This window comes from Onychostoma macrolepis, chromosome 23, assembly GCF_012432095.1.
Source record: "Onychostoma macrolepis isolate SWU-2019 chromosome 23, ASM1243209v1, whole genome shotgun sequence".
Classification (NCBI taxonomy): Eukaryota; Metazoa; Chordata; class Actinopteri; order Cypriniformes; family Cyprinidae; genus Onychostoma; species Onychostoma macrolepis.
In genome coordinates this window covers 8,026,944-8,053,615 of record NC_081177.1, presented here as the reverse complement: position 1 = coordinate 8,053,615, position 26,672 = coordinate 8,026,944, and the positions used below count along the sequence as shown (strand labels likewise).

The following is a 26,672-nucleotide window of genomic DNA, read 5'->3' as shown; positions in this document are numbered from 1 at the left end:
AATGGGTAAAGGATTCAAAACAGTGGCACAAATTTCACCTCCTCGGTGAACAGAACAGTGGTTCTGATGCCTCTAATGGGCAACATACTGCAGCTCCTATGAGAAAAAGAACCATGTTTGCTTAAGCTTTCTGTCCTTTTTAGGGTTGTATCTTGTGACATCATATCCTGTTTTTGATTCGTATTGCATTCAGACTGTAATTCAGTTGAACCGCGCCATAGTTTGTTTAGAAGCAGACTGAGACCCACCTTTTCAGTGGTTCAGATCGCAACATTCACACTTATTTAATTGAACCGCACTAACAGAGCAATTGCGCAAGAGTCACACCGAACCAAACCTGCCAAGTGTGAACACGCCCTTAATCTATTATGAAAACAGATTCAGTGTGTTACTGTCAGAAGGTCTGAGTTCTCTACAGCATCAAAGCCCATCCAATTTCTGCCCTGAAGTTGGAAGAATAAACTAACACAACTACAGTTCCTGTACTGATTGAAATCTGGAAGTGTTTGTAGATCTCACAGAGAAACCTGATACTAAGAGGGATTTGCATTCTGGCAGGCTGTGATAAGTGCCACAGCACAGATGCAAACATCTGTGGAGGATTTTGTGCAAAACAATGCTGCTTATCAAGTTACAGTGGACAGAACTGAGTTGTCTAATTCAAAATCGCAACTCACAATAAAACATGACATGTTTATTATGATATTATGTTCTTATGAGGCCTTACATATTGAATGTATTTCATTTTTTATGTTTTTGAAAGAAGTCTCACATGCTCATTAAGGCTAAAATACAACAAAAACTGTTGTGAAATATGATTAAAATAATTGTTTTCTATTTAAATATATATTAAAATGTAATGTTTTCTTGTGGTGGCAAAGCTGATTTTCAGCAGCTGTATATACTGTGTATATATATATATATATATATATATATATTATACTAAATCTGAAATTATCCTCCATATACCCATTTGAAAGAAAAAAAATTATAATTGAGCTCCTTAATTAATTAGCATATTTGGCATGGGCTCTTCATAATTATCTCTATTGTTCTTTGTAATCCACAAGGTCAGATGGCCAGCATTTAGATAAATGAATATGTCATTTGTTCTAATGGCATTTTTATGGCAAGAACCAAATTAGAGCATTTCAACAGCCGCATTTCCTTTTTGAAGCCAAAAATAGAGGGCATTATTAATTCACAGGAAATGGGGCAGCCTGGGGGAGGGACAGGCACGCGGATTTTACTCCAGGCCTTTATAGAATGCTATTGTTCGGTCTTGTCCCACACTGAGAAAGCCGTGCCCATAAATCGGAATGATGTCATTCCCTTTTTTCCACACTTGAGATGTCAGAATAGCCCTGGACTGTCCGTGACAGTTTGTTTGGGGTGGGCTAGGAAGTTAAGTCACATTGTTATTGCTCATACTGAGATTTAGAACAAGTGCCTAGCTCAAAGTCTTAATCATCAGAGCATAATTCATCACTGAGCATTTGTCCTATACAGACAGAATGTTGCAGAGTGATGCACAGACAAACACCACACTGAAACACTTCACTCTTATTTAAACAAATAAATAAATAAACAAATATTTATTATTTATTCATGAATTTAATTAATTTTATTTTTTGGGCATACTGAAACTGCATGAATGTCTAGATAAAATATCTAAATATCCTTAAAATAAGGTAAAATAAACCTTAAAAGCAAAACTGCAAAAAGTACCTCTATTAAGTTTTTTTTTAGAATTGTGAATTCTTGTTCTAAGCATATATTTTAATCTTTTTGAGGTACATGCATGTATACATACATGAATAAATCTGTTAAAGGGTAAATTTGATTGCATAGTCAAATCCATAAGCAATCATCCAGAGATTCACTCAATGCAACAATAAAGAAGATTAGATCATTTACTAATTCTGATTAAAATGTATAGTCCTATATTTTCAAAAATATTTCCCATTATTAAAGCTTACATAAAGTCCCAGGCCTACACTCTTAAAAATAAAGGTGCTTAAAAGGTTTTTTGGTTCCACAAAGAACCATCTCTTTCTTACCTTTTTACAATCTGAAGAACCTTCTTTCGCCACAAAGAACCTTTTGTGAAACAGAAAGGTTCTTCAGATGTTACCTATATTTTGACAGGATAGTTTGAGAAGAGATTAGAGAACGGAATCATGAAGCACCTCAGGCCGGGCCTTGAACTCGGATCGCCCAAAACGCTGCTGCTCCAACATGGTGTTGCCATTTGAGTGACTCAGGCTGGCTACAGTCAAAACCTTCCTGTGACTACACAGCAAATAGTTTCTCCATTTCAGCATGACTGAAATGCTGATTTCGGGCCTCGGGACACCAGCAGTGATGGAATCAGCCGCTGTGAGATCATGAGGACACCAGAGCATATGTGTCTGTATCTGCTCTCAGCCTCCAGCTGCGTCTCGCATGCGAAACCTCCTCTGCTCTGTTATGGGTGTTAAAATTAGAGCGTTTTCAAATCCAGCGAGACTTCCCATTCTCCTGTCTCTCTTCCCCAGAGCTTCTCCCCGACTTTCACAGATCAAAGCTGGATTTTTTTTTTCTTCTCTTTTTTGGTGGCTGTTGAGTCAGCAGTCTAAATTAGAAATGAAGAAAGGCTGAGAAGAGAGAGAGAGAGAGAGAGATTTACAAGAAGTATTCCATCTTTTCTATTGAAGTTGTTCCATTATTTTTGCTGGCATTCCATAAAGAATTAGAATTCTATAAAGAACGAGATCTTAAAATCTCATTAATGGAGCAGATCATTTAGAATAAACCGTTTAGAATAAAGGAAATTCTTATTGCTCATGCACCTGCATGCATAAGATGGATGGATGGATAGATGGACGGATAGATAGATAGATAGATAGATAGATAGATAGATAGATAGATAGATAGATAGATAGATAGATAGATAGATAGATAGAATGGACGAATGGATAGACGGACATATGTACATATTGACAGACAGAAAGAAAGAAAGAAAGAAAGCAAGAAAGAAAGACATAGAGATATACAGTAGATAGACAGACGCAATGAACGAATGGATGTCTGGACGGAGGGACAGAACAATAAGAGCACATGAGCAGCTGTATGGTTGCTGGGTCCTGTCAGCTCAGATTTTGGCTGTTCTTCTCTCATCTCAGGCACATGTGCTGCAGCAGTGTGGATTGGTCGATTTGCTGCGAGAGATGTGAGTCTCAGGGAGAATGACCTACTTTTGATCACAGCACTTCCCAGTGCTCTCTCTTTCTCCAGATGGAAGACGCAAACCCACCACTGATTACACACCATATGTAACAGTATCATTTCTGACTGCAGGTGCTACTACTGAGAGCCACTGGAGTGATCCAGCCACTTTCTTGTTAACGGTATATTATGCATGTTCTCTTTCTCCCTCTCTCTCTCTAATTCGGTCTGTCTCTGATCCATTATTCATCCTCAGTGTGTATGCATTTTTTCAGTACATACTCTGGCCTTTTCTTGTGGGAAGTGTTTTAGTCTCTGCAGTCTGATTCTAGTTTTCTGTTCCATGATTCAAATTCTTCCCACCAGAAACACAAACTGCAAACAATTCATCATTTCAGTGAATCAACAGCTACACAGACAAACGTTCAAAACTGATTAGCGAGAAATAACTCAGTCTTGCAACACAGGCTACTAAATTCTACTAAATGTCCTTTAGCTCCTCTAAAATAGATTCAGCAGCTCGGTACAAGTCACCAGAATATATGAGACAATGACAGACCCATATGCCAACATCTTAAAATGAGTCTCAAGTGCATTTTTAAATGCCAAGTTATAAAAGTAAAAAAATAAACCCATAAAGCAGGGTTTTAGACCATCTGGGAGCAATTAAACATTTAATGGGTCTGAAAAATGGAAGTAGCAATGAGAAACATATTGCAAATATGATGTCAGTTGGATTATTTGACCAGGCTAGAGCTTGTTTTAGGATCAGCATGAAGGATCTGGACAATTGTACTAACAACATTCAAAGTAGAGCAGACATTGTGTTACATTTCGTTATTTTGCAGTTAGTCAGTGAATCATTCAGTTTAATTTGTGCATGCTGTAAAATCATTAATGCATGCTAATATATACAGAGACGGGTAACTGATTACATGTAATCTGGATTATGTAATCAGATTCCAAAAATTAAGTACTTGTAATTAGATTAAACTACATTTTGAAACGCTCATAATCAGACTATAATTACTTTTTATGTATTACATGGTTACATATTTTTTTACATAATAGCAGTAATTTATTCATGATTTATTGATTTTCCCTAATTCCTCCCTTTCATCTTTTAAATGTTCCTTTCTAAAATAGATACCACTTATATACTCTAAGAAAGTCAGGTGGCTACAAAGCATTTAACCACTTGATTTGAAAATATAATTTCATTTTCATTAAGAAGTGATTCAACATTGCATCAACTACTGATGAACACATTCATTTTTATTTAAATTATCACTCCGTCGGTTATTTTACCGTGTAGTACTTTGGAAGGCTTTTGTCGTTCAAACACATTAAAAAGCACAAATTCACCAACTTTTTTTGTCATCTGATCTGCTTTTACTTATATTTTTATTTGAAGTACCCCTGAGATTTTAAAATAGATATTTTAATAACGAAGTATCACATTTGCATGTTCATGGTTCACTGATGTTGGTTATGGTTATTTGTTTTAATTTAACATTTTTGTGATTTAATTAATTATTAACTCATGAACTCCCTGCAGTTCCTTCACAAACCCAGTTTGGGAAACTTTGACGTAATGTGAACTTCATGTTGTTGATAACATCAAATGGAATTTATTTCTTACTCTTTGTATTTTCATATAAATATGGTAGAAGTTTATTCTATTGAAAAAAAGATAGGTCAAAAGTAATTTAAAAGTAAACTAAAAGTAGTCTGATTATGTTAGGGTAAAGTGGGGGGAAACGCCCCCATGGGGTAAAATGGCCCCCTACTGTTCTTCCCAAAATAACCACAAGATAAAGTCAAGATAAATTTTTATTGTAACTATGGACTACGTTGACGAGAGTGATAAAGAAGTTTTCACCATGAAGCTTACACTGGCGATGTACCGGAGAGAAAACGGATTTCACAGTAAATGATCTAATTTCCAGCAGTAAGAAAAAGTGTTTTAAAACTTGTTTTGTTGAACATCACAGTTACATTTGATATGAGAACAGTAAGGCCTGTAGATAGGGAGTACACGTTATGTAATAAAAATATAATTATATTTTCAGAATGACATGATTTTTTCTCAAACATAGTGTGTGGGGTAAAGCGCCCCCAGGGGGCAATGGGCAATTACTGTAGTTATTCTGTTCTGAACAATAAAATCCTTTGTTTTTTCATCAAATGTATTCTAACTAGTTGGTTGAATAAAAATATTTGGACTTTATATTTAAAAATTACCTCAAGTTAGCATCAGGTAGCTAGTTAGCTAGCAAGTTAGCATCAGCTAACTTTTTTTTTTTCAAATAGGCTTTTATAATTTTGAAATTCATAATTATTGATTATGTTCTTTTTTTAATTTCAAGCTAAAACTGCCAGTACTCTGATTTTGCTGTAAATGCTTAAAGCAAATTGCTTTGTCAGACTGGGGGGCGTTTTGCCCCATAGGTGGGGTAAAATGCCCCCTTGGCACAAATGTAATTATTGTTAAAAATCTGATAACATGAAAACTCTGGACCTTTTTCATACTTGGTTTATAATTTATGTCATTGTCACTAAAACTATGATAACTTTTCTAAACACATTTAGCTTTTTTTCACAGAAAAAAATTACACAGTCCTTCAGGGCGTACTCTACCCTACTTACAATGTGTAATGTGATGGATTACGTTACTAACTACAATTTTTGTCATGTAATTTGGAATCAGTAATTTGAAAGTAATCTATTCTAGCACCATGGTACTAGAATGATGTTAGCGGTTGCCAAGGCGTTAGTGGTTGCCACTACATAAAACATTTTATGTAGTGGCGAAAACAAAAGCAACGAAAAAGAAGTTGAACCAACGCAAATGATACCACACCATAACAGTTTTGGCAACAATTACACAATTTTAGCGCTACCTAGTGGAGAGTTCACATCAGAAATGTTACGATAGCGTACGTGCAGCAAGCAACTTACAGTAATATCGATTTGCAATAATGTCACCAATGTCATGTATTTTATTTCATAAGATCCGCCTGGATAACTCTGTCGTTTAAATCGTTACTCGACGAAAATCTTAATTTGTTTCAAAGACAGTTTAGCTTCCTCGATGTGTTCATGCATTCAAGTTTAAAACTGTTTTCTTTTGAGTCTGAACTTGTAATAAAAATTCACAAATCCAGTCTGAATGATTCGTCACTGATTCTGACTCATGGTTCTCGAGTTCAATTCAACATAATTGGCTTGAATCATAATGACATTTGGTCAAATTTTTTTCTCCCTAACAAGAATTCAAAATACAAAGTCTTTCTAACTTAGTTAACTACTAAATTGGTGCACAAGAAGTCAAAGAAAATTCTGAATACATGTGATACGCTTTGGGATTGATGCTTTGTATTTCTGCAAACTCAATAACTCAAGCAATTTGTTGTTGCTACTAGTGTTTGAATGGATTCTTACAAGCATGTCAACTCTCTACATGCCAACCAAACAGCATATGACCTCACATGGTTTCCAGAAAATCCTAAGCTTCTCTTGAGCAGGTGGTGAGGGCGGGAAACACCATCTGCTCCCTTTTATACAGTAGTGGTCAGTATTATTATTATTAGTAGTATTGGAGAAAAACATTTATTTCATAATGATATTTCCCCCCATTTTAAATTCTTACTGTCCAATGAACGGTTCGATTTTTGTGATTTTTTTAAATAAAAGATCAAAAGGATTAACAATGCAGATTAATTTTCACAGCCTTCTTTGATCATATTTACCAAGGGTGCCAATAATTCTGACCACTACTGTAGGTCAGATTCCCAACCTTTGATTCAGTCAGCTCTCTTATTAAACATACTACACACATTCGTCAGGCCGTTAGATGAGAGATCACATGTAGGGCAGGATGTTATGGAAGGTGACTGCTCACTTTCAGTTTCATTTGAATTTCCTGTGATTCAACAGTTTTAGCATCCTCACACTTTTCATTTGGCCTTGAGATGCTTCAGCTGCTGAAGAAGGCCAGTGGATTTGCCTAAAGGACAAGGAGCAAGGTCAAAGCACACATCCTTAGAGCACATTACAGATGAATGCATCAAAGATCATCTGTCATGCAGTTCAGTGCAAACATCCTGTCTCAACATTTTGTGCTTGTAGCATGACTTTGTAAAGCTGTTTTTTCCATAACCAACCTTAATCAAGACTTAAAAATCACAAGAATATTATGTTTGCTTTAAGATTTAAGGACTTTTTTTTTTTAATTAGAAATAAGTGTTGTATTTGTGTATTCATAAATAATTGTAACCAAGTGCAATTGCATTATAATAGATTACAGATTCCTTGTAATGTCTGAAACTGGTTGTTTGTCTTGTTTTATAGTTTCTAAATGTGTAACTATAAATATAGTATTTTAATGTATTATGCTGTAAATATGGTTACAATTATTATACATTATTATAATTATACACCAGTGCATTATGAGGTAATGCATAATTAATGCATTAAAAATACTTAATGTAAAGTGTAACCAAAATATAATGTACATGAATGCAATGCAACTTTGTGTAAAAGCATCCAAATATAAATTGTTACTGCTATAAAAGCTATATAGACATGTTAAAAAATAATAAAAATGACAAAATTCAATATAAAAATAAAAACAAATTCATAATATAAAAACATAATATAAAATAAACAGTCATTTTAGACAATTCAATAATACATTTACCAAAAATGAAGGGAAGAAAGACTATTGCAGATCTTTCCAATCCATGTTATCTTAATGGTGAAAGCATAGTTTCCTTATCATCTTGATTTGCATCCTTGTCTGCTCTGTATCCTATCGATTTTCAGCCACCGATCAAGTGCTGAAATGCAAACCAAAAAAATTCTGTTCTTTCACAGTTTATAAATTCCACAATGGCAAAGCTGCGTTTCAGAGCCATTTTCCATCATGAATGATGAATGCCAAGCTCATCCTCACAGGAAGTGTGGAATGTGATAGGGCTGTATTCACTGAATGCATGTCACTATAAAGGCCATCAGACACAATGTGGCCCTTAAACCAAAACACAAATCTCATTCTTGTTCTCTCTGATTCAAACTTCAGCGTAGCCATTTCCATTCAGTTAGATGGCATTTACAGAATCCTAAATAAAATTGATTGTCCTCACGAGTTTGCAGCTACTGAATTAATTATTTAATCAATTATTTTATGATAAAAAAAATTATTGGATTGAAATATGCCTATATGGAGGGCAATGTATATGCATATGCATACATTTTTTTTGTATATTTATATTTGAAAAAATTCAAATCGAATTTTTAACATATTAAGGATTAGATTATTTAGGGTTTGAGCTTTGTTAAAATAGAAATAGTAAGAGTGATGACTGCCTTGGAAAGCACCATTAATCAAACAAATTAAAAGCAGATCAAATTTGATATATATGATCAAATATAATTTGGCTAGAGAAATGTTACTTGTATTCCATAATATCTGTTATAACAGGTTTTATGCGCCACCTAGTGTCAAATAGATCATCAATGATGGGAGATGTTGACCACATAGTTTTTTTTTTTTTTTTTTAAAGAGGTTTTAGACAATTTTTTTGGGAGGTTTTAGACACAAGAGGAACAAAAACAGAAAAGCAGCAATGCGATCAGCTAAACGTGAGTAGCCTAACGACTGATATGAGCATACAGTGCACTTTCACTCTCAAACAATGCACTGTACGAACACCCTTCGGTTCCATGGTGACTCATTTCAACAAAGCCACCTTAAAAAGTTTCTAGACATTACAGTTCATCGAGTGGAACATGTAATGCATAGTTTCCACGTGCTAAAATGTGTGCATGTCCCCCACGGTGCCATCAATACACCACCGGGGGAGGCTGCACTTTCTGGATTTCCTGTTCTGTCTTTTCATATAACTGCGTAAAACCACAGTGCTCAGAATAAGTTTCCACCACTGACAGAACAACAACTAGCTTTCATAAGACTTGATATGAAATTAATGTGCTTTTTACATTAACTCAAGGTCGACAGGATTCAAGAACGCTTCTTCTTGTAAGTGCATCAAAGTTAAATTATTTTGTGTGTGTGGTGTATATATTTGATACATTTTAATACATTTCTTCAATTATAAATCACCATAAAAATCAGTTTTTGCATTATCGGAATATTCAGTGTTGTTCAGTTCAAGTTAATAACCGACAGCACTCGATTACCTCACAATAATGTTAATTTCTTAGTGAGGCACTTACAATGGAAGTGAATTGTTCAATTAATCCATAAACGATTAAATACTCACTGTTTTAGAAGTGTAGCCAAAACACGTAAACGATATGACACAATGAACCTTTCCAAGACAACGTGGGGCGATTCGATTGTTTGTTTGTTTGTTTGTTTCCATTAGTGGTAGTTAACCTTAAGCAACAAATGCTGTCAACTGAATTTGTATTGAACCTGGCAAATGGAACAGTCATACTCTAAACCTGTTTGCGTGATAAGCACCTTATGCTAGATTCTTCACATGTTCACATAATAAATATCACTAATATTTTCTTTTCACAGCAGAAACTCACGGACTTTCACCTCTATCCTGATGGGGAACCGAAAAGCACAGTACTAACCAAAATAACCAAAATGCATTTATAACAATTCTAGTAAGTCATCTTGGCAGTTGATGTGAGAAAATCTCTAAAATCTTTAAAAACCTATTTACCCAAGGACCACAACATCATGGAACACATAAACCAATCCCAAATCGATTTCCAGCGCTATCTCTTCACACCTGTCTACAGTCTGGTCTTGTTTTTCGGATTGATTGGAAATCTCGGAGCTTTGTATTACTTCATCTTTAAAATCAAACAGAAATCTCCTTCAAACATATACATCATTAACCTGGCAGTGGCTGACACGCTCTTCTTGTTCGCCTTGCCATTTCGTATCCACTACCACCTCAATGACAGCAACTGGATATTTGGCGAAGCCATGTGTCGCATCACCGGCACGATCTTCTTCGCCAACATCTACATCAGCATCAGCTTCATGACCTGCATCTGCGTGGACCGTTACATCGCCACCCTCCACCCTCACACCTACCTAAAGCTTCGCAACACAAATCTCCCAGCGCTGGTGAGCACCGCTGTATGGCTGGTCTCTGGGTCAGCTATGCTGGCATTTATGTTAACATGCCCATTATCAAGCAAAGGAAACATGTGTTTTGAGGGCTTCAGTCAAAAAGAGTGGAGCGACTTGGCGCCCTACAGCATAAGCAGTCTCATTTTTGGATCCCTTCTGCCCTCTGCAGTCATCCTGGTTTGTTACCCCATTGTGGCCCGTCGCATCGCCCGGATCCACAACTCCACCGCCCGCGGAGCACGGCGGATCATCTACGCCATCTTAACCATCACACTTCTGTGTTTCCTTCCTTATCATATCGTGCATCTTGTATACCTCTTGACACGCTTGGAAAACAACAAAGAGGATGACGAGCTTTTCTTCCTCCGTAGGGTGACCATGGCTCTGGTCAGTCTAAACAGCATCTTGGACCCGCTTTTGTACTACTTTGCCACGGGTCACTACAAGTGGAGGCTCAAAAGTCTGAGGCTGAAGAAGAAAACGGGCGTTTATTCCATTTCCAATGGCTTTTGAGCTTCTGAAAGCTTCGTTCCAACTGAACTATTTCAGTTAAAAAGCATAGAGAGGAAAGACAGCACATACAATTCATCTGTAAAGCCAAAAAACTGCAATACAGTAATATGGACTCCAATGTGGCTTGATGAAACCGAGTAAGGATTTTTCTCATATAATTGTACTACTATGGTGCAAAATCAAACAAGAAAGACTGGCATTTTGATTAAATAACAGCAAACTTATTGATAAACTGATACATTGGCCAATATTTGGCTTTTTTTAATTGATCTTGGCAGCTAGGCTGATTCCCAATTTAGTCGGTTCTGAATTGTACTGTCATTTCAGTGGTTCATGCAATTTTTTTGTGTCTCATTTCATATAATTGAATTATTACATATATTAGTAGATGCAAATGTCAGTATCATCACTTCATTTTGTTTCAAATTCTGAATACTGACCATTTTTTGAACTGTTTATCCTTTATCTAAAGCTACGAAATAAATATATTTTCACAAATTACAGTCTTCTCAGTCAATTTTACTAAAAAAAAAAAAAATCTTTATTGTTATGTTTTTTAACAAACGACAAATATCAAAAGTCATCAAATGTCACCAGTCATGAAGGCAGACCTTTCTTCAACAACGTAGACAAGAAACTGCCCAATTCTTCATCCTGAAGGACACAATAAGAAACAGGTTAAAATAGTACATCTCAAAACCTAAAATGCAATTTATTTATTTTTTCAGCAAAAATTCAGTAAAACCAGTAATACTGCAAAATATTATTACACTTTAAAATAACAGTTTTCTACAATTATATATTTTATATTATTCATTAATACAATGCCATTTATTTCTGTGATGCAAAGCTGAATTTTACTGAATCATAACTACAGTCTTTAGTGTCACATGATCTTCAGAAATCATACTAATATGCTGATTTTTTCAGGATTCTTTGAAGAATAGAAAGCTCAAAGGAACAGCATTTATTTGAAATAGAAATCTTATAATATAATAATTATAATAGAAACTTCTGTCATTTTTGATCAATCCATTGCATCGTTGCTGAATAAAATTAAACTAATTAAATAAGGGATCTAAATAAGTACAAGCTCTGAAACCACTGAGCATGTCTTAGTGCAGTCAGAGGCGTTTCTATAAGTTACAATATTGGACAAAAGTAATGTAAACCACATGAGAAGGTGACACCACAAATTCACTTTCTCTCACACATCTGTTGCCATTTCAATTGCAATCCATTTGCGCCAGCCGGCAATATACTGAAGAATGTGATTTTATGGTAATATGTTTGTTTTGCCAGGCAGTTGGTGATACCAGTGTTTGTTTGGAAACGTAAGTGCAAAACTTTTCCCTTGTGGGCTGTGAGGTGCTATAAATTCCATTAGACCAACTATCTGACCACGAGCCAAAAAAACAAGTACAGTTCTCCACATACACAAACCCGAAATAGAAATTAAAATATTTAAGCTGTGTGAAAACAGTTCACACAATATAATCCACATTAAATTGTACATAAATTATGAAGCTAGACCAGTGGAGATTTAGTTCATCACATGTTTGTTCACCTGATAGCTCCAGGAGAGCAGAATGACTTTGAGGTTGGGCTCCTCGGCGGAGGATGTCACTTTAATAACGATGGATTCCACGATCACGGTGCCGTCTGGGACGTGCTGGATGCTGTAACTTTTCAATACACTGTAAGAGAGAATGAAAAACAGACTTGACCTCTCATGAAACCTTTACGAAAGCATGAACCACACATAGAACATCATACCTCATATTTGCCCATATGGACTGGCATTTACACTGTGGCTGGAGAGGTAAAAGTGTTGTTCACTGAGGGGCGAACATTTGGGTGAAATGACTCACCTGTATGTGAAAAATGACTAAAGATGACAGCCATGAAACATTTAGAAGCCATATGCCTTTTTAGTTGACAAATTACTGAACAGTTAAATGAGTAGATAGATTTTTTTGTTTTTGTTTTTAACAAAATAAAATATTAGAAGCTATTTAAATTTGTTACATATGATGGCGTTTTAGTGCCATGTAAAAAAAAATTAATAAATTATATGTATATGATTATGAGATTAAAGTCGGAATATTTTGAGAATAAAGTCGAAATTTTTCAAGAATTAAATCGTAGAAATTAAGATTATAATATTTTGAGACTGTAACCTATATTGCGCATGCAAATGGTCTGGATTGGGAGCACCAGGAGAAGTTGTCATTATTTCGACTTTATTCTTGAAATATTTCGACTTTAATCTCGTAATCTTAGATTTTTAAAAATGTTTAATGTGGCACTAAATGTGTCATAGTTACACCAAAACTTTGTCATGAATATTTAATTACACTTTTTCATATGAACAACCAGTCCGTAAATAGACTGATGCAAGTCTCCAAAAACCTAAAATAGTTGGCAGTTTGATTTGAATCTAATTTTCCTGAATAAATGAATCATGTTCTGTGAGGGAATCCAGTCGTTGTGAAACCAGTAACTGTGATTTGGATTCAAACTACAAGTTTGACACTGCTTTGTAAATCTCTTTGACTGACTTATTAAAAAAAAAGGGCTCATAAGAGTCATTTGTTCAACAATCAGACATGTTCATAGTTTGCTTCAGTCTCTGACAACATAAAATCTGCTGGATGGATGCATGCAAAGTGGCGTTTTTTTGCTTTTACTTTGATAGGACAGTTGAGTAACAACAGGAAGCGAAGTGGGAGAGGGATCGGGAAAGGTCCACGAGTTGGGACGCGAACTTGGGATGCCTGTAGCGCAGCGGTGTCGGAGCGCTGCGCACAAGGCTATCGGCAGAGACTCGACTAACTTTAAAAAAAAGTTTTCCCCCCAACATAAGTAAAGCTGTACTTTGCTGTGGAATTTTGAGCCCGGTTTCCATTTGTCTCTTCTTTCATTTTCACATCACACAAATGACTGATCAACAATGTTCTCCGAAGTAAAAACTGCTGAAGATATCTCATCTAACCCCTAAGTGTTAAATCAGGGTGCAACACATCCCACGCCACTGTGGACTTGGAAAAACATGACCTTCAAGCTTGAATTAATCTGAAGGTTAGAAAATTTCTCCTTACGTAAATATACATACCAGTGTTGTTTTTTGTATTATTTATACAATCTATTACAGTTTTTGTAAATATTTAGAATGAGCTTTAATTTATTTCTTTTTTAGTTTAATCTTTAGTAACTGTGTTTTGTTTTTGTCATTTTTTATTTTTAATTATTACTATTTAGGTTTCATTTATTCTTATTTCAGTTGCAGTTTTAGATTAAGTTTTTATTTTATTTATTTCTAGTAAGTAATCTGGTGTTTCAAGCTTAATTATTTCCACATTTCTAATTTTTCTAATATTTATCGTATCTGTTCTAATATTTATATTTAATTTTATTTCTGCTTTATTTCAATTAACAAAATGTTTTTAATAGTTTTAGTTAACCCTGTTACATGCAGGTGAGAAGGGTATGATTAACTGCATTAATTTAGCAATAGAAAAGTGTGTGTGTGGTATAGTTCGCTGACCTCTTGAGGTGTGTGTAGATGCGGCCGAGTGTGTCGGTGTCGCTGTGGGGGTCGTGGAGCTGCACACGGCAGGTGAAGCGCAGCTGATGTTCACTGAGACCCAGTTCTTTAAGAGCCTGTTCTGGAGAAACCAGCCGCAGACTCTACACAGACACACATATTCAGAAAACAACGTCTGAAACCTTATATTAGTCAAATAAATAATGAACCTAAAGAGCCATGCTGACTTACATTGTCCTTCATTATTAATGTTCCATGCATGGTGCGAGGTCTTTTAGCATCAGGCAATGGACCTGTGAGAAAGTTTCATAAGAAATCCTGTTAAAATTTATTTGTATGTTAATGTTAATATATATATTTTGCAGTTAGTGAATGTGTCACACCAAATGAAAGTAAGCACAAAAATCATTCAGTTTAATTTGTGCATGCTGTAAAATCAATAATGCATGCTTGTATAATATAAGGGATCCAGAAAGCTGTGTATAAACTCAAACTAAAAGAGGAAAAGCAGAATCTACAAGAACCACATAACCATATGACAAAAGGTCATGATGGCATTTCTGTAAACAGGTCAAATAAAGGAGTCAGTGGGAGTCAATAAACACCTCCGAGAGCCATCTCTCTCTTCAGCAGGTTGAGCGAGATGTCCACGGGGACGCTGGGGTTCGTCACTATAGTCGTCGTCTCTCCATTAGCTGGCATATAGCAGCTGATACCTGCATGGGGTAAAACATCAGCCCCGAGAGAATATGTAACAAACACTGAAAAGTACACTATTAATGTGATCATATTCCACAATTTTGTATTGTATTTTTACCCCTAAAGATCTCAAGAATAAATCGCAGAACTGGAAATTAGCAAGCATGCTGTACAGTCCAAAGCTGAAATGTATTTTGAGAAGCTGCAGACTTACTGAACTCCTGCTCGATCTTGTCTTTGAGGAACTCCATTTTCTTGGCCTCTCCGTGCACCAGCAGCATGTTTCTGGGTTCTGCCATGCGGATCAACTGCATGATGCCTTTGGCGTCGGCATGAGCACTGAAGGACATGTACTCCACCTGTAGCTTCACATCCAACTGAACACACACACCGCATTCAATACCAGTCAGAAGTTTGGAAGAATTACGATTTTTTAATGTCTCCAAAGAAGTCTCTTATGCTCACCAAGGCTGCTTTTATTTGATCAAACATACAGTAAAACAGTAACATAATTATAATTTAAAATAACCGTTTTCTACTTGAATAGATTTTAAAATGTAATTATACCTGTTATGGCAAAGCTAATTTTTTTTTAGCATCCATTAATCCAGTCTTCAGCATCTCATGATCCTTTAGAAATCTTCCTAATATGCTGATTTGCTGCTCAATTATTATTAAAATATATTACAATAGTAAACAAGTCTTTTAAACTGCAATAATTCACAATATTAAGATATTCATTGTATTTTTAATAATAATAATAAAAAAGCAGCCTTGGTGAGCATAAGAGAATTCTTTCAAAATGTTTTCCAAAAAATAAAGTATTCCAAACTTTTGACTGCTAGTGTATGAGACTTAAATACAGAGATACAGATGTAAATTATAGAGGTTTGACATAAATGAAGTTCAGGTGTGGTTAAAGACTTTATTATGAAAACTATGGGAAACGGTGGATAATATAAACTACAGATCAGAGTTCTCTGATGCCATCTAGTGAAGCTCAATTAAGATCAGTGTTTGCAGTGCCAATTATCACCGTTGCTCTTCCTTCCATCTCCAGTTTTTTCTGTCCATTCAAGATCTTGTGTCCCACAGTGCCTTGCACACAGTACCCTGGCATGATGACCTAAGAAATAAATATATTAAACTCAATAAATATATCTTCTATTTCGGTTAACAACTATGAGCCAGAATGGGCTTTGAATGAGTTGAAGTCTCAGTAACACAATTTGCCATTTCATAAGGAGTCTTACCATGTTCTTTTCATTGCCGGCCCATTTCTTGAATATCTGTAAAGATTGGCCAGCATGCAACATTCCGGGGGTGGCAAACACAACCTGATGGAACAGAATATCAATGTCTCTGTTTTTACATGATATCATGAACTCATTTGTTCCACTTTTCATCAATCTATCAATTCTTTCTGACAATTCTGTAACAGCAGAAAAAGCTACAAACTTCAATTAGCTCTAACTAGGACAAAAAAGAATCAGTGCTTCAGTTCTGAGGACTTGGGAATCAAGATTCAAACCTTTTGATTCTCATCACCAAAAAGATTCACTTTTCATTGATTTATTTGAAAACCATTTACATATTCAAATGTTAATTTTAACATAAATTGTTAAATTTAAATGTTATTTTTTTAATTAAAATTAAAATTAGGATTTAACAAATGCCATGTTTAATATTCTGAAAGGCTTCGACATGTATTATTTAATCATCATCAAAATAATAATAATAAAATAATTATAATTTTATAATAAACATCTATTGATAGTGTATCAATTATTAGAGTATATGAATTAGATTTAAAATTTTCATTAATATTAATTGTAGAAAATCAGATTTAAAGAAATCAATCAATATTATTTTTTGAATACTACTTAATATTCTTGAAAGTTTCTACATGTATCGTTTAATAAGAAGAAATAAAAAAGATAATATTTTTCATAATAATAATAATAATAATAATGCATTAATATCTCTTTGTGGGCTTGCAGAGTATATAAATGATCAGTTATATACATTTCTTTGCAGCCGTCTTACCATAGGTCCAGGGTTATCAGCATATGAGCGATCAAAGGCTTTGATGTGCTTGAACTCGAACATGTTTCTTTGTACGAAGGTCTTGCGGATCTTCTGATTGGTCCAGGTGATGAAGAGCTTGTAGTAGTGATTGGCTTTCTCAGTCAGCCCGGTGGAGAAGTAAATGGGGGCTTTCAGATTCATTCTTTCCCTGGTAAAATGAACAGCCAGCAATTACACACAATTCCGGTCCAATACAGAGTTTATGAGTGTTGTAACAGAATTTGACATATTCAAATAAACATATTCAAAAAGATAAAAAGCAGCAATCCTAGGCCAGCAAACAACTGAACAAGCTCACCAAAATGTTTCCAACAGAATACAGAGTTCTTGTGCTCTTCCCAGAGCAAACACTGGAATCAAGACCTAAAACAGAGACACCAGGATGAACAGAACAAACACACATCTGAAAACATATTATTGAAATGACATTAAAAAAAAAAGGATAGTTATGGCTTTAAAATCTGACTGGATGAGCTGACAAATACCAACTGAATTCTACATGTATTAATGTGCCTTAATTACCTTCCCTCCTCTTTCCACAGTTTCATGAACCTTCTTGAGGAAATCTCTTTCCCTGCAGCGTTTGGAGTCTCTGATCGTGGTGGCGTATGTGGACTCTGATATCAGAATATCTGGCCGGCATTTGTCAATCCAAGCAGCTCTGAGTAAATAAAGTCAGAGAATTTAAACCAGACTCAATTTAACCTGAATTAATCTAACCGAAAAAAACCTGGAACGTGCATAAAATAGTGACAAAAGAAGAGATTTTACTTACCCTAAATGTCTGTCTGGTGTCATGTTGTAATCACCCTATACAAATAGATTTAGATAGAATTTGCAAAAGATGTCAACAGCTGGAACATCATAAAATTAGAGTATGTAACAAGCAATGTTACGCTCACTGTGTAGACGACAGACTCTAAGCCGACTTTGATTTGAACCATGGCGGCTCCCAGAACATGACCTGCATAGTACGCTTTGATCTCAAGCTCCTCGTCTACCTAAAAAAAGAAAAAAACATACAAAAAATAAATAATGTTAAATAATGTTCTAGTTCAAACATTTTCAGTGGGGAACATTTACTACAACAAAATCCATCAGAATATTTAAAAACATTCTACATTTAAACAAAATATTATTATATTTAAAATGTAATTATTTTATTACGATAAAGAAAATAAGGATTTAAAGAAATAAGATCTCAAAATTTCATGTTTAATACTAAAAGGTTTATTATTATTATTAAACAATAAAAAATCCATTCCATTAATAGTAAATTTAAAGAAATAATTGAAATTGAAAATGTATTAATATTTATTTATAATATTAATTAATCAAATATTTATAAATTAATTTGATGCATAAACATTTTCATTAAGGAAAATTTACAATAACAAAATTCTTAAAAATCATTAATAAATTAATGATTACATTTCTAAAAATTACTTACATTAATGAATTTACTAAAATAAATTAATTTAGTTATTTTTTATTGATAACAGTACATTAAATTAATTCATTTCAGTTATTGTAAATTCACAGACAACTAACTTTACCTGAACTGTTTGGTGGAGGTTGAGTGGCACAACTTTCTTCATGCAGTCTTTGATCATCTGTGAAGTGAAGAAGTTGGTCTCTCCCTTTTTGTCTACTGTGATCTTTCTGAAGTCCTCGAGCAGGATGGGGCAGATGGCTTTGGTGGGGTGGGTCATGTAGATGGGCCCGTCGTAACCCACCATCTCGCTCATGTAGGGAAGAGCACCGCAGTGATCCAGGTGGAAATGACTGAGCGGAACATAGAGGAGGAAAGAAAAATCACAGTGGAGAACAGGAAAACTCACACAACAGTCACATAACATACAAACTAACCTTATAATAACACAGTCCAAGAACTCAGTGAGGCGACCGTTTTGGGTAATGTAACTGAAATCTGGGAAACGTCTCTGAAAACAAACACAGAAAGTTAAGTGCATAGTACTCAACTTGTTGACTATTATACTCAAAATACACACAAGTGAAGATAGCAATAACTGTTGTAACGCACATCGTCGTTATAGCCCATATGCATCCCGCAGTCAAGCATAATGTTTTTGCCTCCGATGGAGACCAAAATACAGCTGCGGCCAACATCCTGACCAGCCCCTGCAAGACAACAGATACACACATTTAGAAGAACTTAGAATTAAACTTAAGAATTAAATACATTTATATTATTATTATTTTTTTTTTAATATTTACCTGTTATGAGAGATATATATATATATATATATATATATATATATATATACATATACACACACACATATGTGTATGTGTGTAAAATTAACACATAACACGTTAATAAAATAAGATAACATAATAACAACTACTACAACTACTAATATCGTTGATTCCTGCACAATATAATTTGTTAAGCATTATATGTTTAATAATTGCATATTTATGAACGTTGTTAAGAAGTGTAATTGAAAAAATTATGCAATCTTCTCACCTAAAGGCGTAATTTTGATATCAGGCATCTTGACAGCTTTGAAAAGCTCAGAAATGAATGTTTTATGTTTACAAGAGACTGATGGTCAAACACTAACTGTACATTAGCCGGATATGAACACTTGATGGGTGCATGTCAGTCAGCTTGTACACCAGCCAGGGATGTAAACCAAATGTAAAGACTTTAGATAGTGTTCAAATAGTGGATCCTTCAGAAACAGGTTAGCACAACAAGCTAAACAACTTCACGCCGCTGCCATGAACGCCACAGAACAAGAGCGTAGAGTATCAACAGAGTATCGATGTGGGCGTGACTTAGTGGCCCATTCGTTGTCTAGCAATCGTTTCTAAAGAATAATTTTCTTATTTTAATTATTTACTGTGTGTTTTCAATTGAATGGGTACTAAAGTCTTTTAATATTATTGTTATTATTCATGAGTAAATTACTATCAGGTCCCCTAGTGAAGCAGACTATTAAACGGCCATGTCACGTGGTTACTGTTACTTTTCACAGCGCTGGTCAGCTTGGACCAATCATATTCGTTTGTGATTTCTGGACGAGGATTTTTAAAAATCATTTTCATTCAGATTCAGAGCCGTATTTAAATTCCGTTGTCAGACACAAATATGTAAAGTATATATATATTTAAAAGATTATGCTTTTCGATGCATAATTGTCTCCAATAAAACAAACAGCCTCCACATATTTGAATGCAGCTCAATGGAGAATTCGACTTTCTGAGCCCTCAAGCGCCGCCTCATGGAAGATTACTGAAAAGCAAAGATTGGACGTCAATGCGTGACTGCGACATCTTTAATCCCATTGGTTAAAATTTACTAAACAACCGCAGAGGGCTAAAACCAAAGGCCAATCATATGGAACGTCTTGTCATGTGACATGAAAAACTTGATTTGATTGGTCTAATGTTGCTTACGTTGCTTAAAGAACGCAGGAAAATCCCGGAACAGATGATCAAGAGCAAAGTATTTACAGCGATATGATCCCAATGAGGAGCACATAAGATACATTTATTGAAAATTAATATATAGGATTTAAAAAATATTTTTTTGTCGATTTTGTTGTAAGAATTTGTCCACAAATTTATTTCGTGGTGGTTTAATTAGAACAGACATGGCGGATACATTCAGTCTTGAAAGGGTTTTGGAAACATTCAGATCAAGTCTGAGTGAGACTAAGGAGGTTTACATGAAATATTATATAGCAGGATGGCAGGAGCTGGTCTCGTGAGTACATGTTTTATTACTGTTTTACATTATGGTCTTGGGATATTTAAAGAAGTGATGCCACAACTCTTGAAATATTAAGAATATTTTATTTTATATTTAATTTAATTATTATTTCAGAACTTGGAAAATTAATGGAAATCTTAGACATGTAAATTTATATTGTTCATTTAAAAGCTGTATCTTTTGTAATTACAAATACCTGTATAATTCATTGGTCAAAAAATGTAGAAAAGCCATTTGAATATAAAGACTACGAGCAATAAAAAAAAAAAATAAATAAAATTAATAATCAAAATCCCTCTTTTTTCCTATCAGCTTCATGAATAGTTTAGGGAATGTGTTTTCCTTCATCTCCAAGGATGTGGTCAGCAAAATCCAGATCCTAGAGAACTTCCTTTCAGGAGAAAACAGGTCCTGTTATGTCACTATCCAGTCCATGGTGAAGTATGAGCTGGAAAATGAACTGGTGGACCTCACCAAAAGAGGCAGCCACCCAGAATCCGGCTGCCGCACTCTTCTGAGGCTCCATCGTGCTCTGCTCTGGCTGGAGCTGTTCCTGGAGAGATTGCGAACCAGCAAAGAGGACGGCAAGACCTCCGTCATGTGTTCTGAAGCCTATAACGAGTCTCTGGCTCAGCATCACCCCTGGCTCATCCGGAAAGCTGTCGGCGTGGCGTTCTGTGCCCTTCCGGGGCGTGACACATTCTTTGATGTGATGAATGCGGGTGATCACACGCAGGTGGTTGCTCTGTTGGGAGAGTCTTTGCCTCTCATTGCTGAGGTCTACCAGATCACAGAAGACTTGTATGCGAAGAACAACCTCCTGGAGTTACCGTAGAGGGGGACTGATATATATTATTATATAGTCCTTGTGGCACATACTCACTTATTCACTACAAACATCAATTTCTTTGACTGTCTGCCTGTTTTAAAACTAAAGGGACATGCAATATGCAGATTTAAAGCACATTTTAAGCAGGGTTCTGCTCATTTAAGCTATCAACTACACAACACCAAGTTGGCATTAAATGCTGGGTGCACTTCAATATATTTGAGCTTAGGGAACAATATAAAGCTATTTAAAGGCAAAGGATGTGTATGATATATATCTAAATTAGAGTACTGTATATTTGAATATATAGGTAATTTTTCCCTTGAGTGTTAATTATTTTATTCGAAATACTTTTACTTGAATTCATGTCGAATGTGTGTCATACATCTGCAGCTTTGCTGAAACTGCAAAGGGGGAAATTTTGTTGTGAATGTATAAATAAGGTGTAATGCAATAATTAAATATAATGTTCTGAGAAACGTGTGTTTGTTACGGTTATTCTCATATTATTATATCTAAAATGAAAAGAACACTGAACAATTTTCAAGCTTTGCCTTAGGATGATGACATTTACTTCTTTCAGTATTTACAGTGTCATTTGCAGTTTGACAAAGAGCATACTTCTTAGCAAGCAATACAACACTATTTAGTTATATTCAGTGTATTTTTTTGGTTATTATTTACTAGTACTACAAACCCGATTCCAAAAAAGTTGGGACACTGTACAAATTGTGAATAAAAACAGAATGCAATGATGTGGAAGTTTCAAATTTCAATATTTTATTCAGAATACAACATAGATGACATATCAAATGTTTAAACTGAGAAAATGTATCATTTTAAGGGAAAAATAAGTTGATTTTAAATTTCATGGCATCAACACATCTCAAAAAAGTTGGGACAAGGCCATGTTTACCACTGTGTGGCATCCCCTCTTCTTTTTATAACAGTCTGCAAACGTCCGGGGACTGAGGAGACAAGTTGCTCAAGTTTAGGAATAGGAATGTTGTCCCATTCTTGTCTAATACAGGCTTCTAGTTGCTCAACTGTCTTAGGTCTTCTTTGTCACATCTTCCTCTTTATGATGCGCCAAATGTTTTCTATGGGTGAAAGATCTGGACTGCAGGCTGGCCATTTCAGTAGCCAGATCCTTCTTCTACGCAGCCATGATGTTGTAATTGATGCAGTATGTGGTCTGGCATTGTCATGTTGGAAAATGCAAGGTCTTCCCTGAAAGAGACGACGTCTGGATGGGAGCATATGTTGTTCTAGAACTTGGATATACCTTTCAGCATTGATGGTGCCTTTCCAGATGTGTAAGCTGCCCATGCCACACGCACTCATGCAACCCCATACCATCAGAGATGCAGGCTTCTGAACTGAGCGCTGATAACAACTTGGGTTGTCCTTGTCCTCTTTAGTCCGGATGACATGGCGTCCCAGTTTTCCAAAAAGAACTTCGTATTTTGATTCGTCTGACCACAGAACAGTTTTCCACTTTGCCACAGTCCATTTTAAATGAGCCTTGGCCAAGAGAAAACGCCTGCGCTTCTGGATCATGTTTAGATATGGCTTCTTTTTTGACCTATAGAGTTTTAGCCGGCAACGGCGAATGGCACGGTGGATTGTGTTCACCGACAATGTTTTCTGGAAGTATTCCTGAGCCCATGTTGTGATTTCCATTACAGTAGCATTCCTGTATGTGATGCAGTGCCGTCTAAGGGCCTGAAGATCACGGGCATCCAGTATGGTTTTCCGGCCTTGACCATTACGCACAGAGATTGTTCCAGATTCTCTGAATCTTTGGATGATATTATGCAATTGACCTAATAAGTTGCAAACTGGTCCTCCAGCTGTTCCTTATATGTACATTTAACTTTTCCGGCCTCTTATTGCTACCTGTCCCAACTTTTTTGGAATGTGTAGCTCTCATGAAATCCAAAATGAGCCAATATTTGGCATGACATTTCAAAATGTCTCACTTTCAACATTTGATATGTTATCTATATTCTATTGTGAATAAAATATAAGTTTATGAGATTTGTAAATTATTGTATTCCTTTTTTATTCACAATTTGTACAGTGTCCCAACTTTTTTGGAATCGGGTTTGTACATGCTTCATCCAAAGTGACTTTTTGGCCTTAAATTGCTTTAAGGTGTTTAGGAAATGTAAATATCTCATATTAGTAAATGTCCCACGTGAATTCATGAGTAACGATATAAAATAACATTAAATCTGACCGTGATTATAAAAAACTGAAAATAAATGAATAAATAAATTATATCATTATATTGTACCACACACAAGGAAAAAAAACCTTGCGAAAATTAACCATGGTTTTACTACAAAAAATAAAAAATAAAATCATGGTTACTATAACTAAACCATGGTAACCACTAATTTACCATGTTTACTACACTTTTACTGTAATAAAACCATAGTTAATTTTAAGGGCTACGGCAAGAAATTGTTTATTTCTGTATTTTTGTAAGAATTGTTTAGTAGTTTGACCCACATTTCATATTCATTTATGTTTTTTAACATTTTATAATAATATGTAAATATATATAAAATCGCAGACTTTAGTGCGTTTATATGACGCTCATTATAGTACTTCCGCTTCGGAAGCGTTGCCACGGAGACGCCAGTGCGTCGGCAAAACTATAGACCGTAGTGAAAATGCCTGCTTACTTTATCTCTTCAACAACGACTGAAAGAAGCAAAATAACTTAAAAGGTTCGACACATTTGACATTTTTTTCTGTATTACGATTGTTTATTGAATGTTTTAGCAACTTTAACCTTTAAATAGAACCGTAAATTTGAAGTTATTTGTAATGCATAAGCTTATTTACTTGTTAAGACTGACTGATGCGTGCAAGTCTAATGTAACTAATAATGATACTAAAGACATCTATCTATCTATCTATCTATCTATCTATCTATCTATCTATCTATCTATCTATCTATCTATCTATCTATCTATCTATCTATCTACCTACCTACCTACCTACCTACCTACCTACCTACCTATCTATCTATCTATCTATCTATCTATCTATCTATCTACTTACCTACCTACCTACCTACCTATCTATCTATCTATCTAGCTACCTACCTACCTACCTATCTATCTGAACAGAGTTCAATGTCTTCTGCAGGAAGGATGCATGTGAGCAGACCCAAGTCGTCTAAGGGACGCAGCAGACCCATGATGGCTCCCAATTCCAGTGTGGATCCACCTTCCCAGTCCTCGTCTCTTTCACCCCAACCTCCAGCCACCAAGGCAAATGACAGTTTAAACCAGTGCCTTCGATCCCGAGCCATTCTGAGACGCTGCAGTCAACCCAGTACAGATATACTGACTGAAATATTCGACAGACCCCCCGATGGACCCGTCTCTCTCAACAAATACAGGGTTCTTCCTTCCATAGAGAAGAAAACAGGTACTGACCGGACATTCGGTCAAGGTGACAGCAGCCATAGGATATGTCAACACACTTCACGTGTCCACGCAAAGGTCAGACCGGATGTGATTTCAGGAAGTCAGACGGGTCTAACTCCTCCAGAGGAACCAGGCCTGCTGCTCGCTATCAGAACTCCATGCAGTCAGAGGTTCAAGTGCCATTTCCGGCCGACAGACCAGCTCCAGGTGGTGCTATCGGCCGCAGAGGCTGAATTTGGGGAGAGGTTTGATAATTGTATGATTGAGACTATGGATGTGCCACGAAGGACTTTTACAAACCTTACAATGACCTTGGCTCAGTGTGGCGTCCTGAACAAATCGGTTTTATGCATTTCCCAAGATGACAGCACCATGGATTTAACTTGAAACACTAATGTAGTTCAACTTTTTATGGGCACTCATATTACACAAAGGCAAAGATTATTTAGATTTGCTGTCCGAGTAACATTTCAAATTATGATTCAAATTCCTCATGATTAAATACACGATTGAACATTAGATTATTTTGATTGTAAAATGTTTATTTGTCCCATATATATATATATATATATATATATATATATATATATATATATATATATATATGTGTGTGTGTATGTATGTATGTATGTATATATATATATATATATATACACATACAAGTACATATATTCTGTTAAAAGTTTTACATTTAAATTTGCTGAAAACTGACTCAACCTCAGGCCATCTGAGATGTTTTTCATCAGAACAGATTTGGAGAAATGTAGCATTACATCACTTGCTCACCAATGGATCCTCTGCAGTGAATGGGTGCCGTCAGAATGAGAGTCCAAACAGCTGATAAAAACATCACAATAATTCAGTAATCGACACATTGCTTCTGGACAAAATACCAGTCCATAATCCATAATAACACTTCCTCCAGTGTTCTCGCCTGTAAATGGTGATTGATCTGTGCTTATTTCTCTCCTGATTCATATAAGACAACTTTTTTACTGAAGAAAGCAATATTAGAGAGGACTCATATTTTAGCTGGAAGCAACAGTTTTAAGTTGAAATGGCGTAATGTTGAATTTGTTTCTTACAAACACAGTTTTTCACTTCACACAATGCTAATTGATGGACTGGACTGGAGTGGTGTGGATTACTTGTGAATTATTATGTTTTTAACAGCTGTTTGGACTCTCATTCTGACGGCACCCATTCACTGCAGACGATCCATTGGTGAAAAAGTGATGTAATGCTAAATTTCTCTAAATCTATTCTGATGAAGAAACAAACTCATCCACATCTTGGATGGCCTGAGGGTGAGTCAGTTTTCAGCAAATTTTCATTTTTGAGTCAACAACTACTATAAAGGTAAAACTAATCTTGCTTGACAAAACAAATTAAGGTCACCAAAAAAAAAAATCTGTCAAGAACCAGTTTGGGTCATAAACAATGATAGATAGAATAGATAAAATATATTATGTATTACAGAT

General features: G+C 35.4%; 4 protein-coding genes across 6 annotated transcripts; 3 read left to right on the top strand and 1 right to left on the bottom strand.

Moving 5' to 3' along the window:
* Positions 1-8,823: 8,823 nt before the first annotated feature.
* Positions 8,824-10,858, top strand: LOC131532686 (uracil nucleotide/cysteinyl leukotriene receptor). Of its 2 annotated transcripts, none has more exons than XM_058764538.1 (2): positions 8,824-9,250; positions 9,761-10,858. In XM_058764538.1, the coding sequence occupies exon 2, from the start codon at positions 9,926-9,928 to the stop codon at positions 10,838-10,840; it is 915 nt and encodes a 304-aa protein (XP_058620521.1). In that variant the 5' UTR covers positions 8,824-9,250; positions 9,761-9,925; the 3' UTR covers positions 10,841-10,858. The 2 variants fall into 2 exon arrangements, with proteins under 2 accessions (XP_058620521.1, XP_058620520.1); XM_058764537.1 differs by having other exon boundaries at positions 9,758-10,858.
* Positions 10,797-19,964, bottom strand: ints11 (integrator complex subunit 11). Its single transcript, XM_058764536.1, has 17 exons — positions 19,666-19,964; positions 19,219-19,316; positions 19,044-19,117; positions 18,731-18,959; positions 18,077-18,175; positions 17,950-17,984; positions 17,697-17,835; positions 17,473-17,537; positions 17,133-17,322; positions 16,340-16,423; positions 16,123-16,212; positions 15,301-15,463; positions 14,993-15,103; positions 14,619-14,680; positions 14,388-14,530; positions 12,408-12,537; positions 10,797-11,494 (listed from the first exon to the last, which is right to left on the bottom strand). The coding sequence occupies exons 1-17, from the start codon at positions 19,691-19,693 to the stop codon at positions 11,438-11,440; spliced, it is 1,797 nt and encodes a 598-aa protein (XP_058620519.1). The 5' UTR covers positions 19,694-19,964; the 3' UTR covers positions 10,797-11,437.
* Positions 19,965-20,613: 649 nt separating this feature from the next.
* Positions 20,614-22,481, top strand: cptp (ceramide-1-phosphate transfer protein). Its single transcript, XM_058763781.1, has 2 exons — positions 20,614-20,910; positions 21,229-22,481. Exons 1-2 carry the CDS (start codon positions 20,798-20,800, stop codon positions 21,749-21,751), a joined length of 636 nt encoding a protein of 211 aa, XP_058619764.1. The 5' UTR covers positions 20,614-20,797; the 3' UTR covers positions 21,752-22,481.
* Positions 22,482-24,389: 1,908 nt separating this feature from the next.
* Positions 24,390-25,724, top strand: ubxn10 (UBX domain protein 10). Of its 2 annotated transcripts, none has more exons than XM_058764159.1 (2): positions 24,390-24,483; positions 24,908-25,724. In XM_058764159.1, the coding sequence occupies exon 2, from the start codon at positions 24,913-24,915 to the stop codon at positions 25,576-25,578; it is 666 nt and encodes a 221-aa protein (XP_058620142.1). In that variant the 5' UTR covers positions 24,390-24,483; positions 24,908-24,912; the 3' UTR covers positions 25,579-25,724. The 2 variants fall into 2 exon arrangements, with proteins under 2 accessions (XP_058620142.1, XP_058620141.1); XM_058764158.1 differs by having other exon boundaries at positions 24,403-24,483; positions 24,857-25,724.
* The last annotated feature ends 948 nt before the right edge of the window (positions 25,725-26,672 follow it).

Coding starts and splice junctions, on each gene's coding strand:
- ubxn10 (XM_058764158.1), top strand. CDS start 24,895: ATGTCTTCTGCAGGAAGGATGCATGTGAGCAGACCCAAGTCGTCTAAG.
- ints11 (XM_058764536.1), bottom strand. CDS start 19,693: ATGCCTGATATCAAAATTACGCCTTTAG. Junction 17,538..17,696: donor CTGTGGAAAGAGGAGGGAAG/GTAATTAAGGCA, acceptor TCTCTGTTTTAG/GTCTTGATTCCAGTGTTTGC. Junction 16,213..16,339: donor CCGGCAATGAAAAGAACATG/GTAAGACTCCTT, acceptor TTTATTTCTTAG/GTCATCATGCCAGGGTACTG.
- LOC131532686 (XM_058764538.1), top strand. CDS start 9,926: ATGGAACACATAAACCAATCCCAAATCGATTTCCAGCGCTATCTCTTC.
- cptp (XM_058763781.1), top strand. CDS start 20,798: ATGGCGGATACATTCAGTCTTGAAAGGGTTTTGGAAACATTCAGATCA. Junction 20,911..21,228: donor GGATGGCAGGAGCTGGTCTC/GTGAGTACATGT, acceptor TTTTCCTATCAG/CTTCATGAATAGTTTAGGGA.